The sequence below is a fragment of the Narcine bancroftii genome, chromosome 4 (genome assembly GCF_036971445.1).
Source record: "Narcine bancroftii isolate sNarBan1 chromosome 4, sNarBan1.hap1, whole genome shotgun sequence".
In the NCBI taxonomy this organism is placed as follows: Eukaryota; Metazoa; Chordata; class Chondrichthyes; order Torpediniformes; family Narcinidae; genus Narcine; species Narcine bancroftii.
The window spans coordinates 88235114-88258255 of NC_091472.1; the positions used below are offsets into that span (position 1 = coordinate 88235114).

The 23142-nt window shown below is 40.1% G+C and overlaps 1 protein-coding gene across 4 annotated transcripts in view; it reads right to left on the bottom strand.

Annotated features, from left to right (window-relative positions):
- Positions 1-354: 354 nt before the first annotated feature.
- LOC138760786 (acetyl-coenzyme A synthetase 2-like, mitochondrial) overlaps positions 355-23142 on the bottom strand; it is a 98827-nt gene continuing 76039 nt past the window's right edge. The window contains exons 11-16 of one of the 4 annotated variants that reach the window (XM_069931873.1): positions 17682-17809; positions 16652-16715; positions 10478-10599; positions 4833-4908; positions 3798-3875; positions 355-1354 (exon numbers count right to left, since the gene is read on the bottom strand). In XM_069931873.1, coding sequence (XP_069787974.1) covers positions 1245-1354; positions 3798-3875; positions 4833-4908; positions 10478-10599; positions 16652-16715; positions 17682-17809 — 578 coding nt within the window. In that variant the 3' untranslated portion in view covers positions 355-1244. The remainder of the gene's footprint in view (positions 1355-3797; positions 3876-4832; positions 4909-10477; positions 10600-16651; positions 16716-17681; positions 17810-23142) is intronic. The other 3 variants (XM_069931874.1, XM_069931876.1, XM_069931875.1) reach the window with 3 other exon arrangements.

Sequence of the window (23142 nt, forward strand, 5' to 3'; positions counted from 1 at the left end):
ACTCTTAATAAATTGGCAGTAATGAATTCATTTCTGTATTATATTGCCCATAATTAACAAAAAACTGTGGGCCTGATACAGCAAGATCAGAAAATATGCACCATTATAAATATCTGAAGTCTTGAATATTCTCTAAACACTGTATTTTAAAGTTTATTTTCACTATTTCTTTGAAATAAATCGAATTCAAGTGTTTTTCTTAAATAATATGACTATTGAATACATTCTCTACCATGGAAGTGGTTAGGAACAGCAAGATATGAAATGCTGTAGCGAGGCTAGGTTATCATTCTCGGTTATAGCCCTAAGGCTATAGCTCGAATCCGCAGAAGAAAGACACACACACCAGTAGAGTGTATTCAACACTGAGTTTATTCAGCGACAGCTCTGCCTTTTATAGTCAGCTCGGCTGCGTCATCACCAGGGCATGGCTTAAGCGAGCCGGCTGCCGATTGGTTACCTTGGATGCCTGGGCCCCGATTGGGCCCCCTGCGATCCACCGGCAGTGATTGGCCAGTTTCACTGCTCTGCCGGTGGCCTATGGAAACGGACATTTCCGCCTGCACGATGCTTTGCCGGTCGCCACATTCAACAGCCATTTCTTGTGTCAGCCCGAGGTGCAGGCCACTACAATGTGATCCTTTTTCTTTTGCAAATGCAAAGGGCAGTAACATATGTATCATTAGTAAACCTGAAGTTGTTTATATAATATAAAGATATTAAGAAAGGATAAAAAGATCACTCCATCATCCTAATAAATGTTCAGGTAACTTTGCAAGTATAAGCAACCAATTAAGAGCAAGGAGCATAGTTGTCCAATCTCTGTACAACTGTAGAAACTGGTGACACACAAGAGAAGGCAGATGCAGGAATCTGAAGCTAAACACAATCTGCTGGAGGAACTCAGTATGTCAAGCAGAATCAGTGCAAGAAAATATTACTTGACGTTTCAGCCCAAAACCCTTCATCGAGAGTGAAAATTGGCATCTGGCCAAACATAAGTTGCACAATCAGTCATGATCCCTGATAAAAGTTAGAGGGAATTTATAGGTTGGGAGCTTTGGGATGATTCACAAATATTGTAATCAATTTTATTAGTTCATTTACACAACACTGAATAATGACCTTGAACACCATGCAGCTAACTGGTGACAAATGAGTGAAGAGTCCTGATCTACTCGTTGCTTACGGAGTCTTTTTTATATTTTGTGTAGGTTGCAATGATCTCTGCAATGACGCTTTGGTCATCCAGTGTGCTGAGGTCCCCAAGATTTGTAGTTTCCCCACTGACTATTTTCTTCAGCACCCGTCTCATGATTTTCCCGGATCGGGTTTTGGGAAGTCGCTTCACCATCTGAAAATTGGAAACATTTATCAGATGTCATGTGGTGTTGGGCCTTTGTCAAGCAAAGGCTACATATCTTAGCATTCAAGTTCAAGTTTACTTATCATCATTTTGTACAGGTACAACCCGACGAAACAGCGCTCTCTGAATCTGGGTCCAAAGCACAGCAAACACACATAGAGACAAACGAATCATATGTACAGTATGTCTATGCAAATATTAAAACAAATATTATTGTTAAATAAACAGTAGAGTCATGAAGAGTTTGTATGAGAAGTTCATTAGTCCCACTACCTGTAAGAAGAAGCTGTTTGTCAGCCTGGTGATTTTGGCTCTGATACTCCAACAGCACCAAATCCATCAGGCACAACTGATGGTTTGTGTACCTGACGCACTGCCATTTGAAAATCAGAACACCATTTAATTATAATGTCTTTCTGTTTTAGTACAATATGGTTATTCATATTCTCAGGTCCATCATGTTTGCCCACTATCTATTCATTTCCCATTGTGTTCTGCATACTTCTTCCTTTTCAAATGAAGAGTGCAGCATTGAAATGTCCCTTGTGAAGTAGGAATTTCAAGCACATTGTAGGAATGTTCCCCAAGACCGATATTAGGTCAACGTCAGGGAGGCAGTTACAAGGATTTTGACCCTCATGCACGAATTTCATTATTTCACATAATATTGGTAACTTTTGATGCCAGTGTTAACATTGCCTCCCACACCAAAGTAATAACAAGTTTGCACCATACAACCAATTTTCTTTAGCAAGTTACAGTTGTACATTCCAGAAAATAACAGCTCTTAGTCAAGAAATTTCTGGGTAAAATTACAATTACACACAAGATAAACAGGAAGGACCTATTTCTCTTAGTGATGACCCATTCTCTATTTAGAAATGGATGAGACAAATAGATTTGTGGAAATAAAAGAATATGAGGAGAATTGAGAAAAAAACTTCCCATCTTAGGAGTTATAGAAAGTGCCTAAAGAAGAGAATTGATACATCTGCAAATCTGGAATCATGCAACACAGAAACAGGCACTTGGGCCCACCACGACAATGCAATCCATTAAGTACGCATCTTTAAAATTTATCAAAGCTTGGTTTGTACCATTCTATATCATGGAAATTGAAGTGCTCGTCCAAATACATCTTAAATTAAGAATATCTGCCTTCATCACTCACTCAAGCAGTAAGTTCCAGATTCCAGCCAACCTCTAAATGAAAACAGATCTAAACCTCTTATCTCTTATCCTAAACCTATGCCATCCAGATTGAGACACCACTGCTATGGGGAAAGGTTTCTTATTATCTACCTAAATATGCTCCTCATAATTTTGCAAACCTGTCTCGGGTCCCCTCTCAGCCTCCTGAACTCCAAGGAAAACTACACAACTTCTCCAGTCTTTCCTCATAACTGAAAGACTTCCCTTCATCCTTTCTAGTAGAATCATATCCTCCCTATAGGAGAGTAATCAGAACTGCAAAAAACTCTCCACCTGTGTCCCAACTGATTGCCATTATCCTGTAGCTCAGAACATCCTTCTCAATATCAATGCCACCAGTATGTCCATGTGTCATTATGCCCTTTTTTACATTTTTTTCATAAATATACATAGTAAACTCTCCAATATTAAATAAAACTTTTTCTTACAAACAAAACAACCCCTCCCCCTCTCCCTTTCACAATATAAATCCACACACCATCACAGCCATATTTATGTTGACCATAAAATTTTATATGGGGAAGTCACTTGCACTTATAAGACAGCAGCATCTATTATTGTCCTTTTTATTATTATATTTATAATTATAATTGGGTCCCTATATGGTCCAAATATGGCTGCCATATATTGATAAATATGTCACATTTGTTCTTTAAATTATATGTAATTTTTTCCATAGGTATGGAAGTATTTATCTCAGAGGGGAGTCAGATTTCCAAGTAATTGCAATATATTTCTTAGCCACTGCTAAAGCTATTTTAACAGTTAATTAATTTTAGTTAATTTATTACTTATTTCAATAAAGTTGCCCAAAAGATAAATTTCCAGGTCACTCGTGAAGCCCATCCCTTGTTATCCTTGTAAATATTTCCGTAATATCCTGCCAGAAATGTCTCACCTTCACACACAACCACATAGGATGTTAAAAAGTTCCTGTTTCTGTCCCACACTTAAAACACATTTCCGATATTTCAGATCTTGATTTATGCAACTTCTCTGGTGTGAGATATAATTGGTGTAGAAAATTATATTGCACTAATCTATACCTTGTATTTATAATTGATGCCATGTTATCCAAACACCAATCAAACCAACATCTTTCCATCATTGCAACACCTAGATCTGATTCCTATCTCTCTCTCGATCTCTGTCGACCTGGTTTTGCACTTTCATTCTGGACAACATAGTACATCTTAATTATAAATTTAGGTGTATTCACCAGCCAAATCGCTTGTTACTTCACTAATTTCAGGTGGGGCCAGGTTTGACCACATCTTTCTCTTAGGAACAATCTTAGCTGGAGAAAACAAAAGAAAGTTCCATTAGCTACTCCATATTTATTTCTTAATTGTTCAAAAGATATGAGATCCCTCTACGTAACAGTCATCAATATATCTTATTCCTTTATCATACCTGTAACATGAATTCATTATTTTGTTACCCAGGTTCATGGGTAGCAATACATTGTTACACAATGGTGTTCTTAATGATATACCTGCTTTTTCCAATACACTGTAGCAGTACACTGGTGGGGTGGGGGGGGGGGGGGGGGGGGTGGGGTGGAATGGACAGAACCAGCACTAACAGCTCCAAACTCATAATAACCAGACACAACAGGCTGGCAACTTGCCACTACAGCATAGTGACTCAGCAGCACCTGTAGGTCTGCTGAGAAGCCCTGGCCTATTCAACATGAATGTCATGAGGTTGTACGTACTCCAAATGTCATGATGCCAGGTCATCTGTTGTTTGTCTATATCTAGCCTGACAGCACGTCAATAAATTACTCTTTTACTCTTCTCTGGGTGAAACCTGAGGTGTCTAATTATTCATCTTATTTCAACTTGCTGGCATTTGTCCACAACTTATATCTGCCACATTGGTGACCCCCCGACAAGAGTCTAACTGTAGTTAGACCCAGCAAACTTTCTCTTCACAAGCCTAACCAATGACTGCAACATTTCTGCAAAACACAGCTTGCTTGCCACAAACTGGTCAACCATAGATGTAACAAACACCTCAGCAGGACGTCAATCAAGCAAGAGTACAGCACTTCTCTACATGGTTTACTGAACACACAGCAGGTTTGGAAAGGCAAAACTATACAACCAAACTTGCCTCTTCAGATCTTGAGTCACTTGTATCTCAGTAGCTGTGACTGAGTGGAGCACCCTGCCCATCCGCCCGCCCATGTTTCAACCAGTTACACCCACAGGGAAAACTATTTGACCCGGGAACAACCAACAAACCCTACCCAAGAGAAGAAACCCACGATCCTGCGTCCTGGAGGGAACACCCTCCTCGATGGAAGAATCAACCCAGGTATTGACCTGCGAAATAAAACATTTTAAAAAAAAGCCGCCTGTCTGAGATCTCAAACTGCAGACCAAGCTCATTGTAACAGGGTTTGGTCTCCTGCTCAACGTAGCATTGCCTACATGCCGGGCGAACATCCAGAGATTTTTCATGGCTTTGGCAGTTGCTCCAAAGAGCGCCACCTGCCAGCTCCTGTATGACATCACAGACTTTGAGCAGTAATGGACAATTGCTCCGTAGAGAGCCACCTACCAGCTCCTGTGTGTCATTGGAGGCTTCAGCTGCTACTAGACTTTCTAAATTTAACTCTTTGCTAGCAGAACTTAAGTGTCTCATATGATTCCTATTTATTTGTGTTGTCAACGATTGTGTTTTGGCTTACCAATTGTTTGTACACTTCCTTCCCTAGCAGTTTTTGTACGCAGTACATGAAGCATCAGCACAACGCCATGACTCGGTACATTGGTTTCGCTCTCCCTGCATAGTTCTACGCAGTACGTTGGCATTCAAGTCTGCTGAGAACTGCTGAGCCACTTGGTCGCTTACTGCTGGTTCTAGGGGGGAGCAGTGTAGCAGTACGCTGGTGATGGTGGGGGGGGGGGGGGGGGGGGAAACGGAATGGACAGAACCAGCACTAACAGCTCCAAACTCATAATAACCAGACACAACAGGCTGCCAACTTGCCACAACAGCATAATGACTCAGCAGCACCTGTAGGTCTGCTGAGAAGCCCTGGCCTACATGTCATGACACCAGGTCACCTGGTGTTTGTCTATATCTAGCCTGACAGCATGTCAATAAGTTACTCTTACTCTTCTCTGGCTGAAACCTGAGGTGTGGTCTCGTTATTCATCTTATTTCAATTTTTTTTTCAGCATTTTATTTTTGTGGATGGCAAAATACCTTGACAATGTCATGGATCACTTGGTCACTATGTCAGCATTCACAACTAATATCAAACTGTTTTGAAATATAGAGAACATGCTAAGTTTTTGTGATGGAAGTAAGGAAGACAGAAATGAGTTGTACGACTAACAAAAGGAATGCATTATTTGGTTCATGATGCTCATTTCAAACACCTGAATAACTTTAGTCTGGTAATCCAATCTGTACATCAACATTGCATTCAAATAACAGGTTGAACCTTGAATTTCAACACCACTCTGATGTATGAGTGAATCAAGATTGAGAATGTCTTCAAAGTTTATAGTTAAAAATTGGTGCATTGAAATTAAAATGGGGACCTCATGGTTTTAAACTGAGATAACAAGATCAAGTCTAATAATGTTGAGGAAAATCATTTTAAGGGTCCATGGATAAACTACAGTTCAAACACCAGTATTAACCAGCTGGTGGCTGGGTATAAAACCAGTCCTGGAGTATATGCGCTTGTTGGTAGACCCAGAAAACAATGATGTGGAGTCTAAGAGGCTAAACATTTCCTCTCTTGGCCAGTAAATACAAGTTTTCCTTAACAGCAGTTGGTGAATTGAAATCTCATAAACACCCCTTTCATACACAACCCCTCACTGCTGCTTTACCCACCCCTCACATTAACCTGGTAATAATCTCAATGTTCCAAAAAGAGTGTGCATTATTTACACTTTAATTCATGCTTCATGTTCAATGAGATCACCTTGCACTTAAAATCATCTTATTTCAACTTGATGGCATTTTTCCACAACTTACATCTGCCACAACACTCATTTATTTCTTGCCATGTTCTAAGAATATGTATTAATATAGGGTTATCCATCTTTTTTGTTATTAAATTAACATTCCACTTATAGATAAAGTCCTTCACTGTCCCATCTTTAATTGAATTCAATCTCATTCGAATCGAAGGGAGGGGGGGAGCGGGGGAGACTGTCTTCTTCAAAGAAGCTTGAGAAAAATCTAGCCTCTTAAAATCAGGAAGCCTTAGTGCTCCTAGTTTATAATCCTATGTTAGCTTTTCCAATGAAATTCTCGAAACTTTGTTATTCCATAGGAATTGCTTCATATAATTATTTAATAAATTAATGAGATTTTTAGGTAATGCAATAGAGAATGATTGAAAAAGATACTGTAATCTTGGCATCACCTTCATTTTAATGCAATCTACTCTTCCCACTAAAATAACTGGAAAGTCTTTCCATTTTTGCAAATATTTCTCTATTTTTTCTAAGAGTGTAATTAAATTTATATGTTCTGTAAATTATTATCTGTCATTATTTGTAAATGTTTGAATCCATCTATCTTTTATTTAAATCTACTACTTTTTTTGATATCTTTCATAATCAAACTTTATCAATGGCATTATCTCACTTTTGTCCATATTTATTTTTATAACCTGATATTCTTCCATATTTTTCTAATATTGTTTGCAATTTTATCAAGGATTCAGCTGGGTCAGATAATAGAATAGTACATCATCAGCAAATAAGTTAATTTTATGTTCTTCCTATCCAACTTTGAAGCCCTTAATATCAGTTCTCTTCTTATAATCTCTGCCAGCAGTTCAATCGCAAGGATAAAAAAGTGCTGGGGACAGAGGACACCCCTGTCTATTCAATCGACTCAAGGTAAAAATTGCTGCTATCTGATTATTAGTTATGACTTAGGCTTGTGGTTTATGATAAAGAGTGTTTATCCAATTTATAAATTTTCTGCCTATATCAAATTTTTCCAATTTTAAATAAAAAGTCCATTATAAATGGTCAAATGCTTTTTCTGAGTCTAGGAAGACTATTATACTTGGATTCAACTTTGATTTTACCATATGTATTATATTAAATAGTCTAACCAGACTATTTGAAGAATGCCTTCCTTTAATAAATCCCACCTAATCAGTATGTATTAGCTAGCGCCTTTGCCAACATTTTATTATCAGCATTCAGAAGTGATATAGTTGAAGTTTTTAATGGGTCTCTACTTTTCTTCAGTTGCACTGTAATTACAGCAGTTGTGAAAGTTGGGTCTGGGTCTCCACCACCCGGTCCAGTACATCCATCATAAGAGGCATCAATAAATCTTTAAATTGTCAATAGAACTCAGGAGGAAATCCATCCTCCCCCAGGAATTTGTTAGCTTGTAAAGTGCCCAAAGCTCTCTCAATCTCTTCTCTTGTGAAAGGGGAATCTAAATTAACCCATTCTTTATCTTCTAATTTTGAAAGTTCAATATTTGTTAAAAATTTGTCCGTCTCACTTTCATCTCCTAATAATTCTGATTTGTATAGTTTTATATATTGTCCAAAACTATTATTTATTTCTTTTTTATTATATTTTATAATATCGCTCTCTGTTTTTATTGCATTTATAATCCAGCATGACTCCTCTGCCTTTACCTGCCAAGATAGAACTTTATGTGCCCATTCTTTTAATTCATAATATTTCTGTTTAGGTTTCAATATATTTTTTTCTGTTCTAGATGTTTGTAATGTGTTATGTCTCAATTTTTTTATTCTCTAATAATCTGTATTTTTCTTTTAACCCTGTTCCATCGAACCAGAGAACGCCACAGCACAGAAAAACAGGCCATTCGGCCCTTCTGGTCTGTGCCGACCAATAAAACTACCTAGTTCCACTGACCTATTCTCATTCCATAAACCTCCAGACCACTCCTAGCCATGTATTTATCCAATTTATTTTTAAAACTCAAGATTGACTCTGCATTTACTACATCAGATGGCAGCTCATTCCACACATCTCCACTCTGAGCGAAAAATTTTCCCTAATGTTCCCCTTATACCTCTTCCCTTTCAGCCTAAAGCTATGACCTCTCATATTTATCTCCCCCAATCTAAGTGAAAACATTCTACTCACATCTTCTCTGTCTATATCCCTCATAATCTTATAAACCTCTATCAAGTCTCCCCTCATTCTTCTTCGCTCCAAAGTGTATAGTCCTAACCTGTTTAATCTTTCCTGGTAACTTAACTCCTGAAGACCCAGCAACATCTTAGTAAATCTTCTCTACACTCTTTTAATCTTAATGATATCTTTCCTGTAGCTACGCGACCAGAACTGCACACAATATTCCAATTGTGGCCTCACCATTGACTTTAATAACTCAACATAACATCCCAACATCTATACTCAATACTTTGATTTATAAAGGCTAAGATGCCAAAAGCTTTCTTTTCAACTCTGTCCACATGTGATGTCACCTTCAGAGATCAATGTATATGTATTACCAGATTTATTTGCTTCTCCGGACTCCTCCATGGCCTACCATTTACTGTGTATATCCTACCTTGATTCGTTCTTCCAAACTGCCACACCTCATGCTTATCTGCATTAAATTCCATCAGCCATTTGCTGGCCCAATTTCCCAGCGGAACCAGATGCCTCTGCAAGCTTTGAAAATTTTCCTCAGCAAACTTTCTAATCCAACTCACCACTTTATCATCTAGGTCATTTAGATAGATAACAAACAATAATGGTCCCAACACAGATCCCAGAAGCACACCACTTGGTACAGACCTCCAGTCGAAGAAGCAACCATCCACCACCATTCTCTGTTTTCTACCTCAAAGCCAATTTCAACTACCAAGCCAATTTCAAATCCAGTTTGCAACCTCCAAGTGGTCAATCTTGTCCAGCAGACCTTGTCTGTCCGACTCCCATTTCTTCACATCTTTTTCCATAGCTTTTAGCTTATCTTGTGTTTTTACCAAGTCTACTTCTACTTGGGTCTTTCTTTGCATTAAGTCGTAAATGATTTCTTTAATTTCATCTTTTCAGACATGTCTCTCATTACAGTTTCCACACCTATAAATCGGTTACTTAAGTTTTCCATTTTCTCCAGGATAAAATTTAGTTCTTGTCCCAACTCCCCAGCTCTGCTGGGGTCCACCGATCCTGAGGCCATTCTTATGCTGCTCCCTTTCAGTCTTTCGCTCGATGTTCCTGGCTGAGTAGAAACTTCTTTGGCTTTTGCTATCTGCTGCCTTGGTCTCTTGGTAATTGCTTTATTCATTTTTAGTGAAAAAAATTCTTAATTTTGAGATTTTAACCACCTTTTTGATACTCTTCACAGAGAGCTCAACCAAAACATGTCTGTCTAAGTCCTTCACATGGCTACGCCCCAGTATGTCCTTTCCAAAGAAAGAATAAATCAACGCGTCATCGCTGCCTTGGGCAAACAGGGAACAGAAGATAAAATTCCAGAGACAAGGAGAGAATCTTTGATATCAAGACAATATTTAATTGAGTCCTGATTAAATTGAAGTCAATGGGCATCATAAGGGAAATGTTCCAATGAAGTCATACCATGAATAAAGGAAAATAGTTATGCTTGTTGAAGGACAATTATCGAGCCAGGTCATCACTATACAAGTTCCTTGGGGTCAATGACCAAGGCTTAATGATATATAGCTATTTCATTCTATGACCTTCCTTCCATCATCAGGTCAGAAGCAGGGATGCTTACTGATGGTTGTACAGTATTCAATTCATTCACAGTTCCTCAGCAAATGAAGCAGTCCAAGCCAATAATCGTAACAATATCTATCACTGGCATTATGTTAATGAATAAATAGTGCAATTCATTAAATCATCGAGTCTGAGGTAGACTTGAGAGGAAAATATGGTCACTCACCATTATGTGGTCAGGAACAGCATATTTGGCTATCTTAGATGCCACAATTGATTTGAGATCTTCAATGGTGGCTGGTTCAGAAAGTGTCCCAGACTCTTTCAGAACAATAAAGGCAAATGCAGCTGAAACAAAGCAGAAAAAGAACCAATCAGGACAATCCGACAGAGAACTTGTGTTTAATCATAACAAATCATAATTAATATCAACAATATTGAACCCATTTTCATTCAATCATTGAAGAGATTCTATTTCTAACCACATTTCCTAAACAAGCATGCACAACAGGATTTTTAATAGGAGGAATGTGTCTGTGCTTTAATGTAAATACATTTTTAAAATTCATTCTTGGGATGCTTGCTTCACTGTTAAAGCCAAGAGAAGGTAAGAGTAATCTCATCCCTGGTTATCTTTAAATGAGTATGATGAGTTTTTCTCTTGAACTGCTGCAGTTTTTTGTGCTTTGCCCTAGATGCGATATAAGTGTACATCCTACTAGCATACTTCACAGGACAATAAGGATCAACCAAAGTAGTGTATGACTAGCCATAATTAGACCAGATCAGGTACAACAATCACAAATTTCTTTATTTCATTAATAAAGCAGGAATAGGCATACCTGGGGAGGGGGGGAGATGGGAAGCCAAAGATGGAGCCGCTTGAATGCTCCTCCTTCCCACTTATACACAGAGGGTAAAATGAGAGGATCTGATAAAGAAAATCACATAAAGCTGGTTTGAGGTTGCAGATGACATGTTATGTGACTGCTTTGAATTGGCTGACTGGTTCATTCAAAACTCAGTGGTCAACCCAAAGCAAGTAGCCCACTGCTTTTGCAGCCTTCATCAATAGATATGTAAAGAACTGTATGGCACCCTGAGTCTTTCCCAACTGGAAACCATAGGTGAACCGATGGACTGAATTAAAATTCAGGTCAAAGGTGTTAAATTTTGGTGACCCTGATCTATACAAGAAAAGCAAGCATGACCTCTGCAAGCCCATCAGTGATGCCAAAAGGCAATAACAGGCAAAGTTAGAGTCCCACAAAATCCCTACAAATATCCACCAATTGTGGCAAGGTGTGTATATCACACAATTACAGACTACAAAGTAGTCAGGAAGAATTACAGGCAACAGTGCATCCCTCCCTGATGAACTCAATGCACATTGCACTCGCTTTAAATAGAAGGTCAGCATGCCAACACCATTGGCCTCCTATACACTTATTTCTGCACCTACCTAAATGGCCTTTAGGATACTGAGGAACAGATATGTAGGCAGATTTTGCTGCAGAAATTGCAGGGTTGTTGTTTTGAGAGACTTTAATTTCCCAAATATTAACTAGCCCCTCCTGACTGCAAGAGGGACATAAGGATCAGAATTTGTCAGGTCTATCCAAGGATTCCTGATACAGTGTGTAGACCAGCCGACTAGAGGAGAAGCCATACTAGATCTAGTACTGGGTGACCTTTGTCACCAAGGTCCCTCTGTTCTTCCACACTGTTAAGTATCTGACTATTAACTCTGTACTCAGCCTTCAGGGTTGGCCTTCCAAAATGCATTACCTCGCACTTATCCAGATTGAACTCCATCTGTCACTTGTCCATCCAATTCTGCATCCTGTCTATATACCTTGTAACCTACAACAACCTTCAGCATTATCCAAATGGAATCCTATGCAAATTACCTGCCAGGTGAAACTCCTCTGTACCCTCTCCTTGGCCTCCACATCCTTTCTATAATGAAGTGACCAGAACTGAACACAATATTCAAAGTTTGGTCTCACCAGAGATTTGTAGAGTTGCAACATGACCTCTCAACTCTTGAACCCAATCTCCTGACTAATGAAGCCCAGCATCCCATAGGCCTTCTTAACTATCCTATCAACCTGCACGGCAACCTTGAGAGATGCATAGATTTGGAAACCAAGGTCCCTCTGTTCTTCCACACTGTTAAGTATCTGACTATTAACTCTGTACTCAGCCTTCAGGGTTGGCCTTCCAAAATGCATTACCTCGCACTTATCTAAATTGAACTCCATCTGTCACTTGTCCATCCAATTCTGCATCCTGTAACCTACAACAACCTTCAGCATTATCCACAACTCCTCCAACCTTCGTATCATCCGCAAACTTACTGTTCCATCTTTCTGCATCTTCATCTTGACCATTTACAAAAATCACAAAGAGCAGCAGTCCCAGAACTGATTCCTGCAGAACTCCACTAGTCACTAGCCTCCAGGCAGAATGGTTACCATCCACTACTACACTCTGCTTTCTAAAGGCAAACCAATTCTAAATCCACACAGCTAAGATACCATGGCTTTGTCACGAGGAATAGAATTCATGCTACCTTGGCAAATGTCTTACTAAAATCCATGTACATCACATCTACTTCCCTACATTCATCCATTTCTTTTATTACCTCCTCAAAAACTCAATTAGGCTCGTGAGGCACAACCTTCCCCTTACAAACCCATGCCAACCATCCCTGAGAAGACTGTACCTCTCACATGCTCATAAATCCTGTCCTTAAGAATCCTTTTCAGTAGTTTGTACCACTCTAACATAAGACTTACTGCTTTACAATTCCCAAGATTCTCACTATTACCTTTTTTTAAAGAATTTGCCATTCTCAAACCATCTGACTCCTAACATGTGGCCATGGAGAATGCAAAGATTGTCGCCAAAACTGCAGCTATCTCATTCCACCCTTGCCATAGCAACCTGGGATATAGCTCATCTGGCCCCTGGGACATCAATCTTAATATTTTTAAGAAGATCCAACACTTTCTCTTAAAGTCAACATGGTCCAGCGCACAAGCCTGTTCTATTTTGACCTCACCTTGATCAAGGTCCTTTTCTCTGGTGAATATTGACGCAAAGTATTCATTTAAGACCTCCCCAATCTCCTCTGCCTACAGGCACACGTTATCCTTAAGTGGTCCTACCTTTACTGTAATCACCCTTCTGTTCATGTATGCATAGAATGCTTTGGGTTCTCCTTAATCCTAAATGCCAAGGCCTTCTCGTGCCCTTTTTGAGCTCTAATAAGTTCCTTCCTAGCTATGATAAAATTCTCATGAGCCCTTCTTGTTTTTGCTTCCTCAATCTAATGAATATTTACTTCTTCCTCTTAACCAGCTACCTCACCTGTTTTGTCAACTACTGTTCCCTTTTCCAACCATTTTATCACTGTCTCAGTGGGACAAACCTATCCAGAACTCCGCTCAAGAGGTCTCTGAATATCCTCCTCATTACTTCAGTGCCTTCTCCCATAAACATTTGCTCCCAATTTACTCTTCCTAGATCTTGCCTCATTCTATTGTAATTAGTCCTTCACCTATTAAAAACTTTCCCATTTTGTCTGCTTTTATCCATGTCCATAATTATACTAAAGCTCAGAGAGTTGTGGTCACTCTCACCAAAATGATCCCCCACCGAGAGGTCCACTACCTGACCAGGTTCACTACCCAGTACTAGATCTAGTATGGCTTCTCCTCTAGTCGGCTGGTCTACACACTGTATCAGGAATCCTTGGATAGACCTGACAAATTCTGATCCTTATGTCCCTCTTGCAGTCAGGAGGGGCTAGTTAATATTTGGGAAATTAAAGTCTCTCAAAACAACAACCCTGCAATTTCTGCAGCAAAATCTGCCTACATATCTGTTCCTCAGAATCCTAAAGGCCATTTAGGGGTCATATAGACAGTACAGTGATTAGTCCCTTCCTATTTCTGATTTCCACCCACACTGTCTCAGCAGACACTCCCTCCACAGCGTCCTCCTTTTCTAGTCGTGATACTGTCCCTGACCAGAAATGCTACTCTCATCCCTCTTTTACACCCCAACCTATCCCTTTTAAAACACCTTAAATAAAACTTAACAAAAATATTGGAAAGAGAAAACACGTGCTTCGGCCAATCATGTCTTTCTGTCAGCCAAGTCTCTGTAATAGCCCCAATATCGCAATTCCTCATCCGGATCCATGCTCTATGTTCAACTCCTTTATTCCTAATACTCGTTGCATTGAAATAGACACATTTCAAACCTTGAACTGACTATATTTATGCTTTCTCCCCTACCTGTCCTTCCTCACAAACTCACAACACATTGTATCATTTTTTACAACTTCTGCTCTATTCTCTGCACTTTCTCTTTGGTTCCTATCCCCCTGCTAAACTAGTTTAAACTTTCCCCAACAGCTCTAGGAAACCAATTTTAGTGCAGAAAAATACTAGGTGTTATATTTTAAGAAGAACAAGATACAGGATACAATTCTAAAAGAAGAACAAAACAGACAAAAATAGAATTGCAACTGCACAAACTCCTCTGAGTATCAGAGCAGTTAAAGAAGTATAATGGGTCCTGATTTTCCTGGAATAAGAGAAAGGATGTCGTGATAAATCTTGATTAAACAGTGATTTGGTCACATCTGAAAGATTGTCAATGTGATCACACAGCACAGAACACGCCCTTCGTCCCACACTGACCAAGTTGGCATTTTTGACTAGTCTCATTATCCCACACTTGGGCCATATCCTTCTAAATTCTTCCTCACTATATATCTGTCCTTTTGAAATATAATTATACCTGCTTCTATAGTTTCTTCTGGTAGCTTGCTCCTAGTAGGGACCACCTGCTGAGTAAAACGTTGCCTCTCAGGACCTTCTTAAATCTCTTCCCTCTCACCTTAAACCTATGCCCTCTAGTTCTAGAAATATCTACGCTGGGAAAAAGCTTGAGCATTCACTTTATCCTGCCCCTTATTATTTCATATACCTTTTCAAGATTACTCCTCAGCCTCCCTCACTCCAGAGAATAAGGACCCAACCTAACCAACCACTTCCTATAATTCAACCTCTCCAGTCTTTGGATCATCCTGGTGAATGTCCTCTCTACCCCTTACAATTTCCATACCTGCCATACCTCCTGTATTCCCCTCTCTCCAATCCACCTGTGGTCCTTGCATTTTTGTTCCCTTTCTCATACCACCCCCTCCGAACCCCATTACCCATTTTCATCCAATTACAGCCCACTTATTTCACTTTCCGGATCTCTAACCCCATCTAGTGAATCTCTCCTTACTAGTTTTACTTATGAGATTCCAGCATCTGGATTATTTGTATTCAACACCAAGCACCAAAGGCTTAACGACATTCCCTATCTCCACCACAGCTATCAGGCTCCTGAATGAACCCTACAACAGTGCTCCCTGGCTTTGTACTAATTCATCTGTCATTGGGTCTCCAACTCTGCAATTGCGCTCTTGCCTTTCTGTTTTGTACTGCTCTATGTATGTTGGCAGAAGATCGGTTCTCACTGGTTTAATGTGACAAATAAACTTGAAATTTGAAGTACAATATTTTGTAAAGTTGCAATATAAAAGGGATGCTAAAATGAGAAAGAATAGGTTTAGGCTGACAGGAGGTTTAAAAGGGATGTGAAGTGAAAGACTTTTTTTAATCTAGAGAAGTGATTGATATTTATAAATGCTACCAGATGAGGAGTGGAATTAAGTAAAGTGACATTTCAATTGTCATTTGAATAACAGGACATATAAAGTCTGGACCTAATGTGGGAAAATAGGATTATTGTTGATTGGCTAAAAGGTTGGCATGTCTGTGGTGAGACGAGCAGCCTATTTCTGTGCCTTTTGACTCAATGACTTTAAGTTTGGGATTTTATGAGAGTTCTGAACTTAAATTGCATAAGTCTGTGTCAGCATTTTCATATGCCTGAAACAGCATTCTGACTAATGATTCAGGTTTATGGCAGCCTGACAGTATTCTTTAAGTTGTCCATGGAGTTAAAAGATCAAATGCTTCCAAATAATTATCAAACTATGTATATGCAATTAATTCCAAGATGCTTCAGCCTAAAAATTCTGGAGAGATTGCCATAAAATATTGGTATAAGAGGTAAAACTATATCTCTTTTTCATGGTTTCCAGATATATTTCCATCACTAAAACTGTTGTTATCTTTCATTTTGACATGAAGCAAATGCAAAAAAAATCCTCTCCAGTTAGAAAAAGGGGCTACAGTTTCTAAGGTATTCCTGAGAACACAACACTGTGAAAAGAAATAAACTCTTTATGAATGATTTTTTTATTACAAAATGTCTCCAGCATTTGAATTTACCTATATTTGTTGGTTTACCATTTTCTCTCACCTACCTTCCCCTTTCAATTCATGAGGAAAGCCAATCACTGCAGTCTCTGGCACATCAGGATGTTCATCCTAAAGATCAATTAAAAAGAGAAACATCATCTCAATTAAAGAATATAACCCTACCATTCACTATAAAAAAATAATTCCACAAGGAAGGTGGTGGGACCAACTTCATTCTAGTGATTTTTTCTTGCACTTCAGAGATTTCCTTCCTCTAAGTTAATGAGATGTTGAAAATTAGATCAATGTTCAAATCAGCAAGGAACAATCCTTATCCTATATCTCCAAGCAGAGAACACATCCTAGCCTTCCAATTAATCCTATTTGTATTTGGTATTTGTAATTTGCATAAGAAAACCATTTTATGCAAATTTTGAAGTGTTTATGCTCGTTTCCTGTTGAGGGAAGTTGGACTGAGCCCTAGCAGGCATGGTTCACCCTAGTGCAAGTGGTGTTACCCCATTATCATTCATTCATGCATATGCACTCATTACTTCCTTTCTGACAAAACTTGGATCAAAAGACAATGATCTATGACCTTGACTTTCTTAGTTACATAAAATAAGGAACAAATTAGGAACTACATGTGAATTAAAGGGTCCCTTGATTGGGCATTGTCTGGGGAGACTCCTTTAAGAGACTGGACTGCCATTTTCCTCCTTTGCCCCCTACCAAATTTAACCTTCCTCCTCTATTTTTTCCTCATTTGCATGTCATCCTGTGTGTTTGCCACTTTACTGGGTCGACATTCTTCCTAGCATTTATGCTTGCAAAGAACAGCTGCAATGTCAACAAGTAGCTGCTGTCAGTAAATGCAGAAATCACACTTTACAGTATCCAAATGGCAGAAAACCATGATAATGATTTTTCTTTTAATGAGGATATCCCAAGTTGGTGATTTCTATTTTGGTATTCTTCCTGATTTGTTGTTTAGGCTGATTAGCTCACCAAAATGGATGAGATCTAATTTTTAGACTCCTACGGAAGGTTGCCTTCAATTCTATGCATCATCATTTGTTCATGTGGTTTCCTTACAAGTGCATTCTCTATTTCAGCTGTGCCCAGTCTATGTCCACTAATGTTGATAACGTCATCCATCCGGCCAGTGATCTGGTAATATCCTTCCTCTGACCTGTATGCACCATCGCCAGTAAAGTAGTAACCTGTAAAAAGATGCACAAATTCGGCATAATCAGATTCCCCGTATGTACTTTTAAGTGTAAATTCAGAGCAGGAAGTGTATCAGGATTATTCAGCTCGAAACCAATTGACTTCTTGAGTGTGTGGAGTAAAAGTGATGGTGAAAAATCTAAGAATCTGAAACAATGCAGGAACACTATGGATTGACAAATGAATGATCAGGGAGGCATATTAGAGGATGGGAATGTTGACACTTCAAAGACTGCAGAGGTGGAGCAGATGGTGTTCCTGAATGAACCAGGTTTAAGCCTGGTATGTATGTAGTATTCATATTCTCTCCGTAGCTGCGTGGTTTTCCCAGGGTATTTTAATTTTCTCCTACATCCCAAAGACAAACTAGTAGATTAAAGACATACTATAAATTCTCCCTGGTTTAGGCAGATGGCAGCAAAATTGTGGGGATGTGAGGGGAGAGGGGGAGGATGCAAGTGTGAGAGAGAGGTTATGGGGAAATGATTGAAGGAATAACACTGACAGGACAGCGATGTGGAATAAACAAATGGCCCAATGGTGTCCTTCTGTGTCACAAGAAGAAATAAGGAACTGTGGGAACCTCAATCTTTTCTCAAGGTCAGGTCTCTAATCAGTCCTCTAGAGGCAGCTGCCAAACCTCAGATGGTCCAGAGACTATGTGGCCACTGCTCAAGTAGGTCATCAAGGAGTAAGGGAGAAGGTTATACTGGGGTGCTGTTCCAAACTTACTTAGTGGGCCTCTGAGTTGAACTCTTGTTCCTATCAATTAAAATAGAGTACCAGAGTATGATTTATCATCCAGATTTATACCAAGCTGCAAGACGCTCACCTCAGTTGGAAGAATAGTATTGGTCTCCTTACCCAAGCAAGGATGTTAGTGCATTGGTAGTAGTTCAAATAAAGTTTAATGGACTAACACAGAATGGATGAGTTGTGTAAAACATTTGGGCAGTCTAGGCTTATTTGGAACTTCAAGCAAAGAGGGAATGTGATTGAAATGTACAATATCCTGAAGAGTCTTGACAGGATGGATGTGAGTTTGGCATTTTCTCTTGTGGAGAATGCTGCTGGTGCAGGAGGAGGAGGAGGAGGAGAAAGAGGAGGAGGAGAAAGAGGAGGAGTCACTGCTAAAAAATAAGGAGTTTCCCATTTAGTTGAGAAAATGTTTTTATTAGGGTTATAAGTCTTTGGAACTCTCTTCCTGAAAGAGGGGTGGGGACAGTCTTCCAATACCTTGAATCCAAAAGGTAGGGATGAAAGATTATAATGTGTAGGCAGTAATGCAAAGTACAGCCAAATCAGGTATGACCTCATTATGTGTTGGAGTAGACCATTAACCGATCATTAACCCTGTATTCAACCTTCTGGTTTGTCCTTCCAAAATGCGTCACTTCACACTTAATCCGGATTAAAATCCATCTGTCAATTTTCTGCCCAACTTTGCATCCTGTCGATATCCTCTTGTGACCTTCGACAACCTTCAGTTCCATCCACAACTCCTCCAACCTTCGTGTCATGTGCAAACTTACTGACCCATCCTTCCGTCTCTTCACCCAGGTCACATAAAAATCACAAAGAGAAGGGGGTCCCAGAATAAATACCTGCGGCACTCCACTAGTCACAAACCTCCAGGGAGAATACTTCCCTTCTACTACTAATCTCTGCTTTCTTCCTTCAAACCAATTTTTTATCCACACAGCAAAGGTTCCAGTGATCCCGTGACTCACGACTTTCTGGATGAGTCTCTCGTGGGAGACCTTGTCAAATACCTTACTAAAATCTATATAGACCACATCTACTGCCCTACCCTCATCAATTTCTTTTGTTACCTCCTCAGAAAACTCAATTAAACTTGAGGCACGACATTCCTTTCACTATGCTGACTGTCCTTGAGTAAACTTTACTTCTCCAAATGCTCATAAATCTTATTCTTCAGAATCCTGCACACCACTGACGTAAGACTCACTGGTCTATAATTCCCAGGATTCTCCCTATTTCCTTTTTTAAACAAGGGGACATTTCCCATTCTCCAATTCTCCGGCACCTCCCCTGAAGCCAAAGAGGATTCAAAGATTATAGCGACTGGCCCAGATATCACTTCTCTCATTTCCCCAGCAGCCTGGGATATGTCGCATCCAGGCCCGGGGACATCAATTTTGATGCCTTTAATAAGATCCAACATTTCTGCTTCCTTAAACTCCACATTGTCCAGCACACAGGGCTGTTCTATTCCAACCTCACTGTGATCAAGGTCCTTTTCCCTTGCAAATACTGACTCAAAGTATTCATTTAGGATCTCCCAATCCCCTCTGCCTCCAGCAATATGTATCCTTTATCCTTTAGCGGGCCTGCCTTCATTCTTGTCATCCTTGTGTTCTTCACATACACATAGAACACCTTGGGGTTCTCCTTAATTCTACATGCTAAGGCCTTCTCATGCCCCCTTCAAGCTCTCCTAGGTCCTTTCTTAAGCTCCTTTCTAGTTACTATATGCTTCTCATAAGCCTTTGATGTTTCCTGTATCTGATGTATGCTTCCTTCTTCCTCTTGACTAGTTGTTTAACCTGTTACATCAGCCACACTTCCCTTTTCCTACCATCCTTTCCTTGTCCCAGTGGGACAAAGCTATCTTGAACCCTACACAAGTGGTCCCTAAACTTCCTCCATATTACTTCTGTGGTTTCGTCCATAAATATGTTTCCAATTTATTCTCACTAGTTCCTGCCTCATCCCATCATAATTAGCCCTTCCCCAGTTAAGCATTTTCTCAATTTGACTGTTTTTATCCTTTTCAATAACTATGTTGAAGCTAAGGGAGTTGTGGTCACTCTCACCAAAATCCTCCGCCACCTGGTCAGGATCATTCTACAGAACCAGATCCAGTATGGCCTTGCCTCTCGGCCAGTCCACAAACTGTGTCAGGAATCCTTCTTGTACACACCTGACAAATTCTGCCCATCTATCCTTCTTGCAATCAGTAGGTGCCAGTCAACATTAGGGAACTACGACCCTGTATTTCCTGTTCCATTCCAAAATCTGCTTGCTTATCTGCTCCTCGTTGTCCCGAGAACTCTTTAGGGGCCTATAGATTACTCCCAGCACAGTGATAACTCCCTTCCTATTTCTGACTTCCACCCACACCAGCGCAGTGGACACTCACTCTGCACCCTCCACCCACCCTTTTCTACCTCCCATCCTATTCTTTTTAAAACAACTAAACCCTGACACCTGCATCAGCCAATCTTGCCTTTACACAAGCCAAGTTTCAGTAACGGCCACATCGTAGTTCCACGTACTGATCCATGCTCTAAGTTCATCCCCTTTATTCCTAATACTCCTAGTGTTGAAATAGATACACTTCAACCCATCTAACTGGCTACATTTATATTTTGTTCCCTGCCTGTCCTTCCTCACCAACTCAAGAGCGCATAGCATCATACTTTTGTCCTTCTATCCTATTCTCTGCACTCACATTCTGATTCCCAACCCCCTGCCAAACTCGTTTAAACCCTCCCCAACAGCTCCAACAAACCTGTCCACCAGGATATTGGTTCCTTTCCAGTTCAGGTGCAGCCCGTCCTTTTTTTACAGGTCAGACCTTCCCCAGAAGAGATCCCAATGATCCACAAATTTGAACCCCTCCACCAACTATTCAGCCACACATTCATCTGCCACAACTTCCTATTTCTACCCTCACTGGCGCATGGGACAGGCAGCATTCCTGAGGTTACCACCCTTGAGGTCCTTGATGCTCAATCAATTGCACAAAGACTGCCCTCAAAACTAAGGGCTTTTATTTGCTAGAGTTGGACAGCATCCCTGTGTTCTCGCTCATACTGACCCGGACTCAAACTGGAGGTAGGCTTGTGGCATGACAGCCTTTATGGGGAGAAAGGGGAGGAGTCACAAGCCAGCCAGTGAGACCAGAGTCAAACAGGAAAGGTCATGTAATTTACATAAAAACAAATATGTACAATAGTAGTTTCACCACAGTCCTGATTTTCAACTTCTTTCCTAACTCCCTATATTCCCTCCTCAGGACCTCATCCCTACTCCTAAGTCATTGGTCCGCATGTGGCCACAACATCTGGCTGCTCACCCTCCTACCTGAGAATGCTGTGGACTTGATCAGTGACGTGCCTGACCCTGGCATCTAGGAGCCAACATACCATCCGGGAGCCTCAATCTTGTTCACAGAATCTTCTATCTGTTCGCCTAACCCACCATAGCTCTCCTCTTCTCCCCTTTTGAGCCAAGGGGCCAGACTCTGTGCCAGAGAGGTGGCCATCAGGACATCCTTGGTAGATTGTGTCCCTCCCAATAGTATCCAAAATGGTATACTTATTGTTGAGGGGAATGGCCAAAGACGTGCTCTGCACTGTCTGCCTGTTCCCCTTCCCTCTTCTAACAGTCACCCAGCTGCCTGCCTCCTGACATTTGGGGGTAACTGTCTCCCTGAAGCTCCTCTCTATCTCTGCCTCTCGAATAACCCAGAGTTCATGAAAGAAGTGAGGGGAGGAAAGTTTAGGGGATACATCAGGGATAAGTTTTTATTTTACACAGGGAGTAGTGGGACCTGGAATGCATTGTCAGGGGTGGTGGTGGAGGTTGGTACAATAGGGACATTAAGAAAACTTAGACAGGCACGTTAATGCAAGAAAAATAGGCTATGTGTGTGGAGTAGAGAACAGAGTGAAACACGTCTGCTAATGCTGTGATTGTAGTAAAAACACAGAGATGCTGGAGGAACTCAGCTATTCTTGCAGTGTTCATAGGAGGTAAAGATATAATACTGATGTTTTTGGCCTGAACCTTTCTCAAAACATGAGTAAAAAAAGAGACAGGCTGGGGAAAAAGGGAAGAACTGGAGAGGGAGGAGTACAGAATAACATACAAAAGGTGTTAATTAGATATAATTACAGGATAGGAGAGAGGAAAGTTGATAATTGATTTTGGCTCTATGAAAGGAGACAAATGGAAAAGGGAAGAGAGAAAAAGAGACAGAGAACAGAAAATATGGGATAATGGAAACCTGAGAAATCGATGTTAATGCCATCCGGTTGGAGGGTGCTCAGATGGAATACAAGGTGTTGTGTCTCCAATTTGTGGGTGGTCTCAGTTTGGCAGTGCATGTGACCATGGATAGATATGTCAGTGAGTTAGGGAAGGTTTAGTTTATTGAATAAGTTTATATAGGTTGGCTCACATCATGGGCCGAAGGGCCTTTACTGTGCTGTAAATGTTATATGTCCTATGAAAACAATCAGTACCATAACACATATTTAGATCAGTGGACCAAAGATTAATTTATTTGTATGTTCCA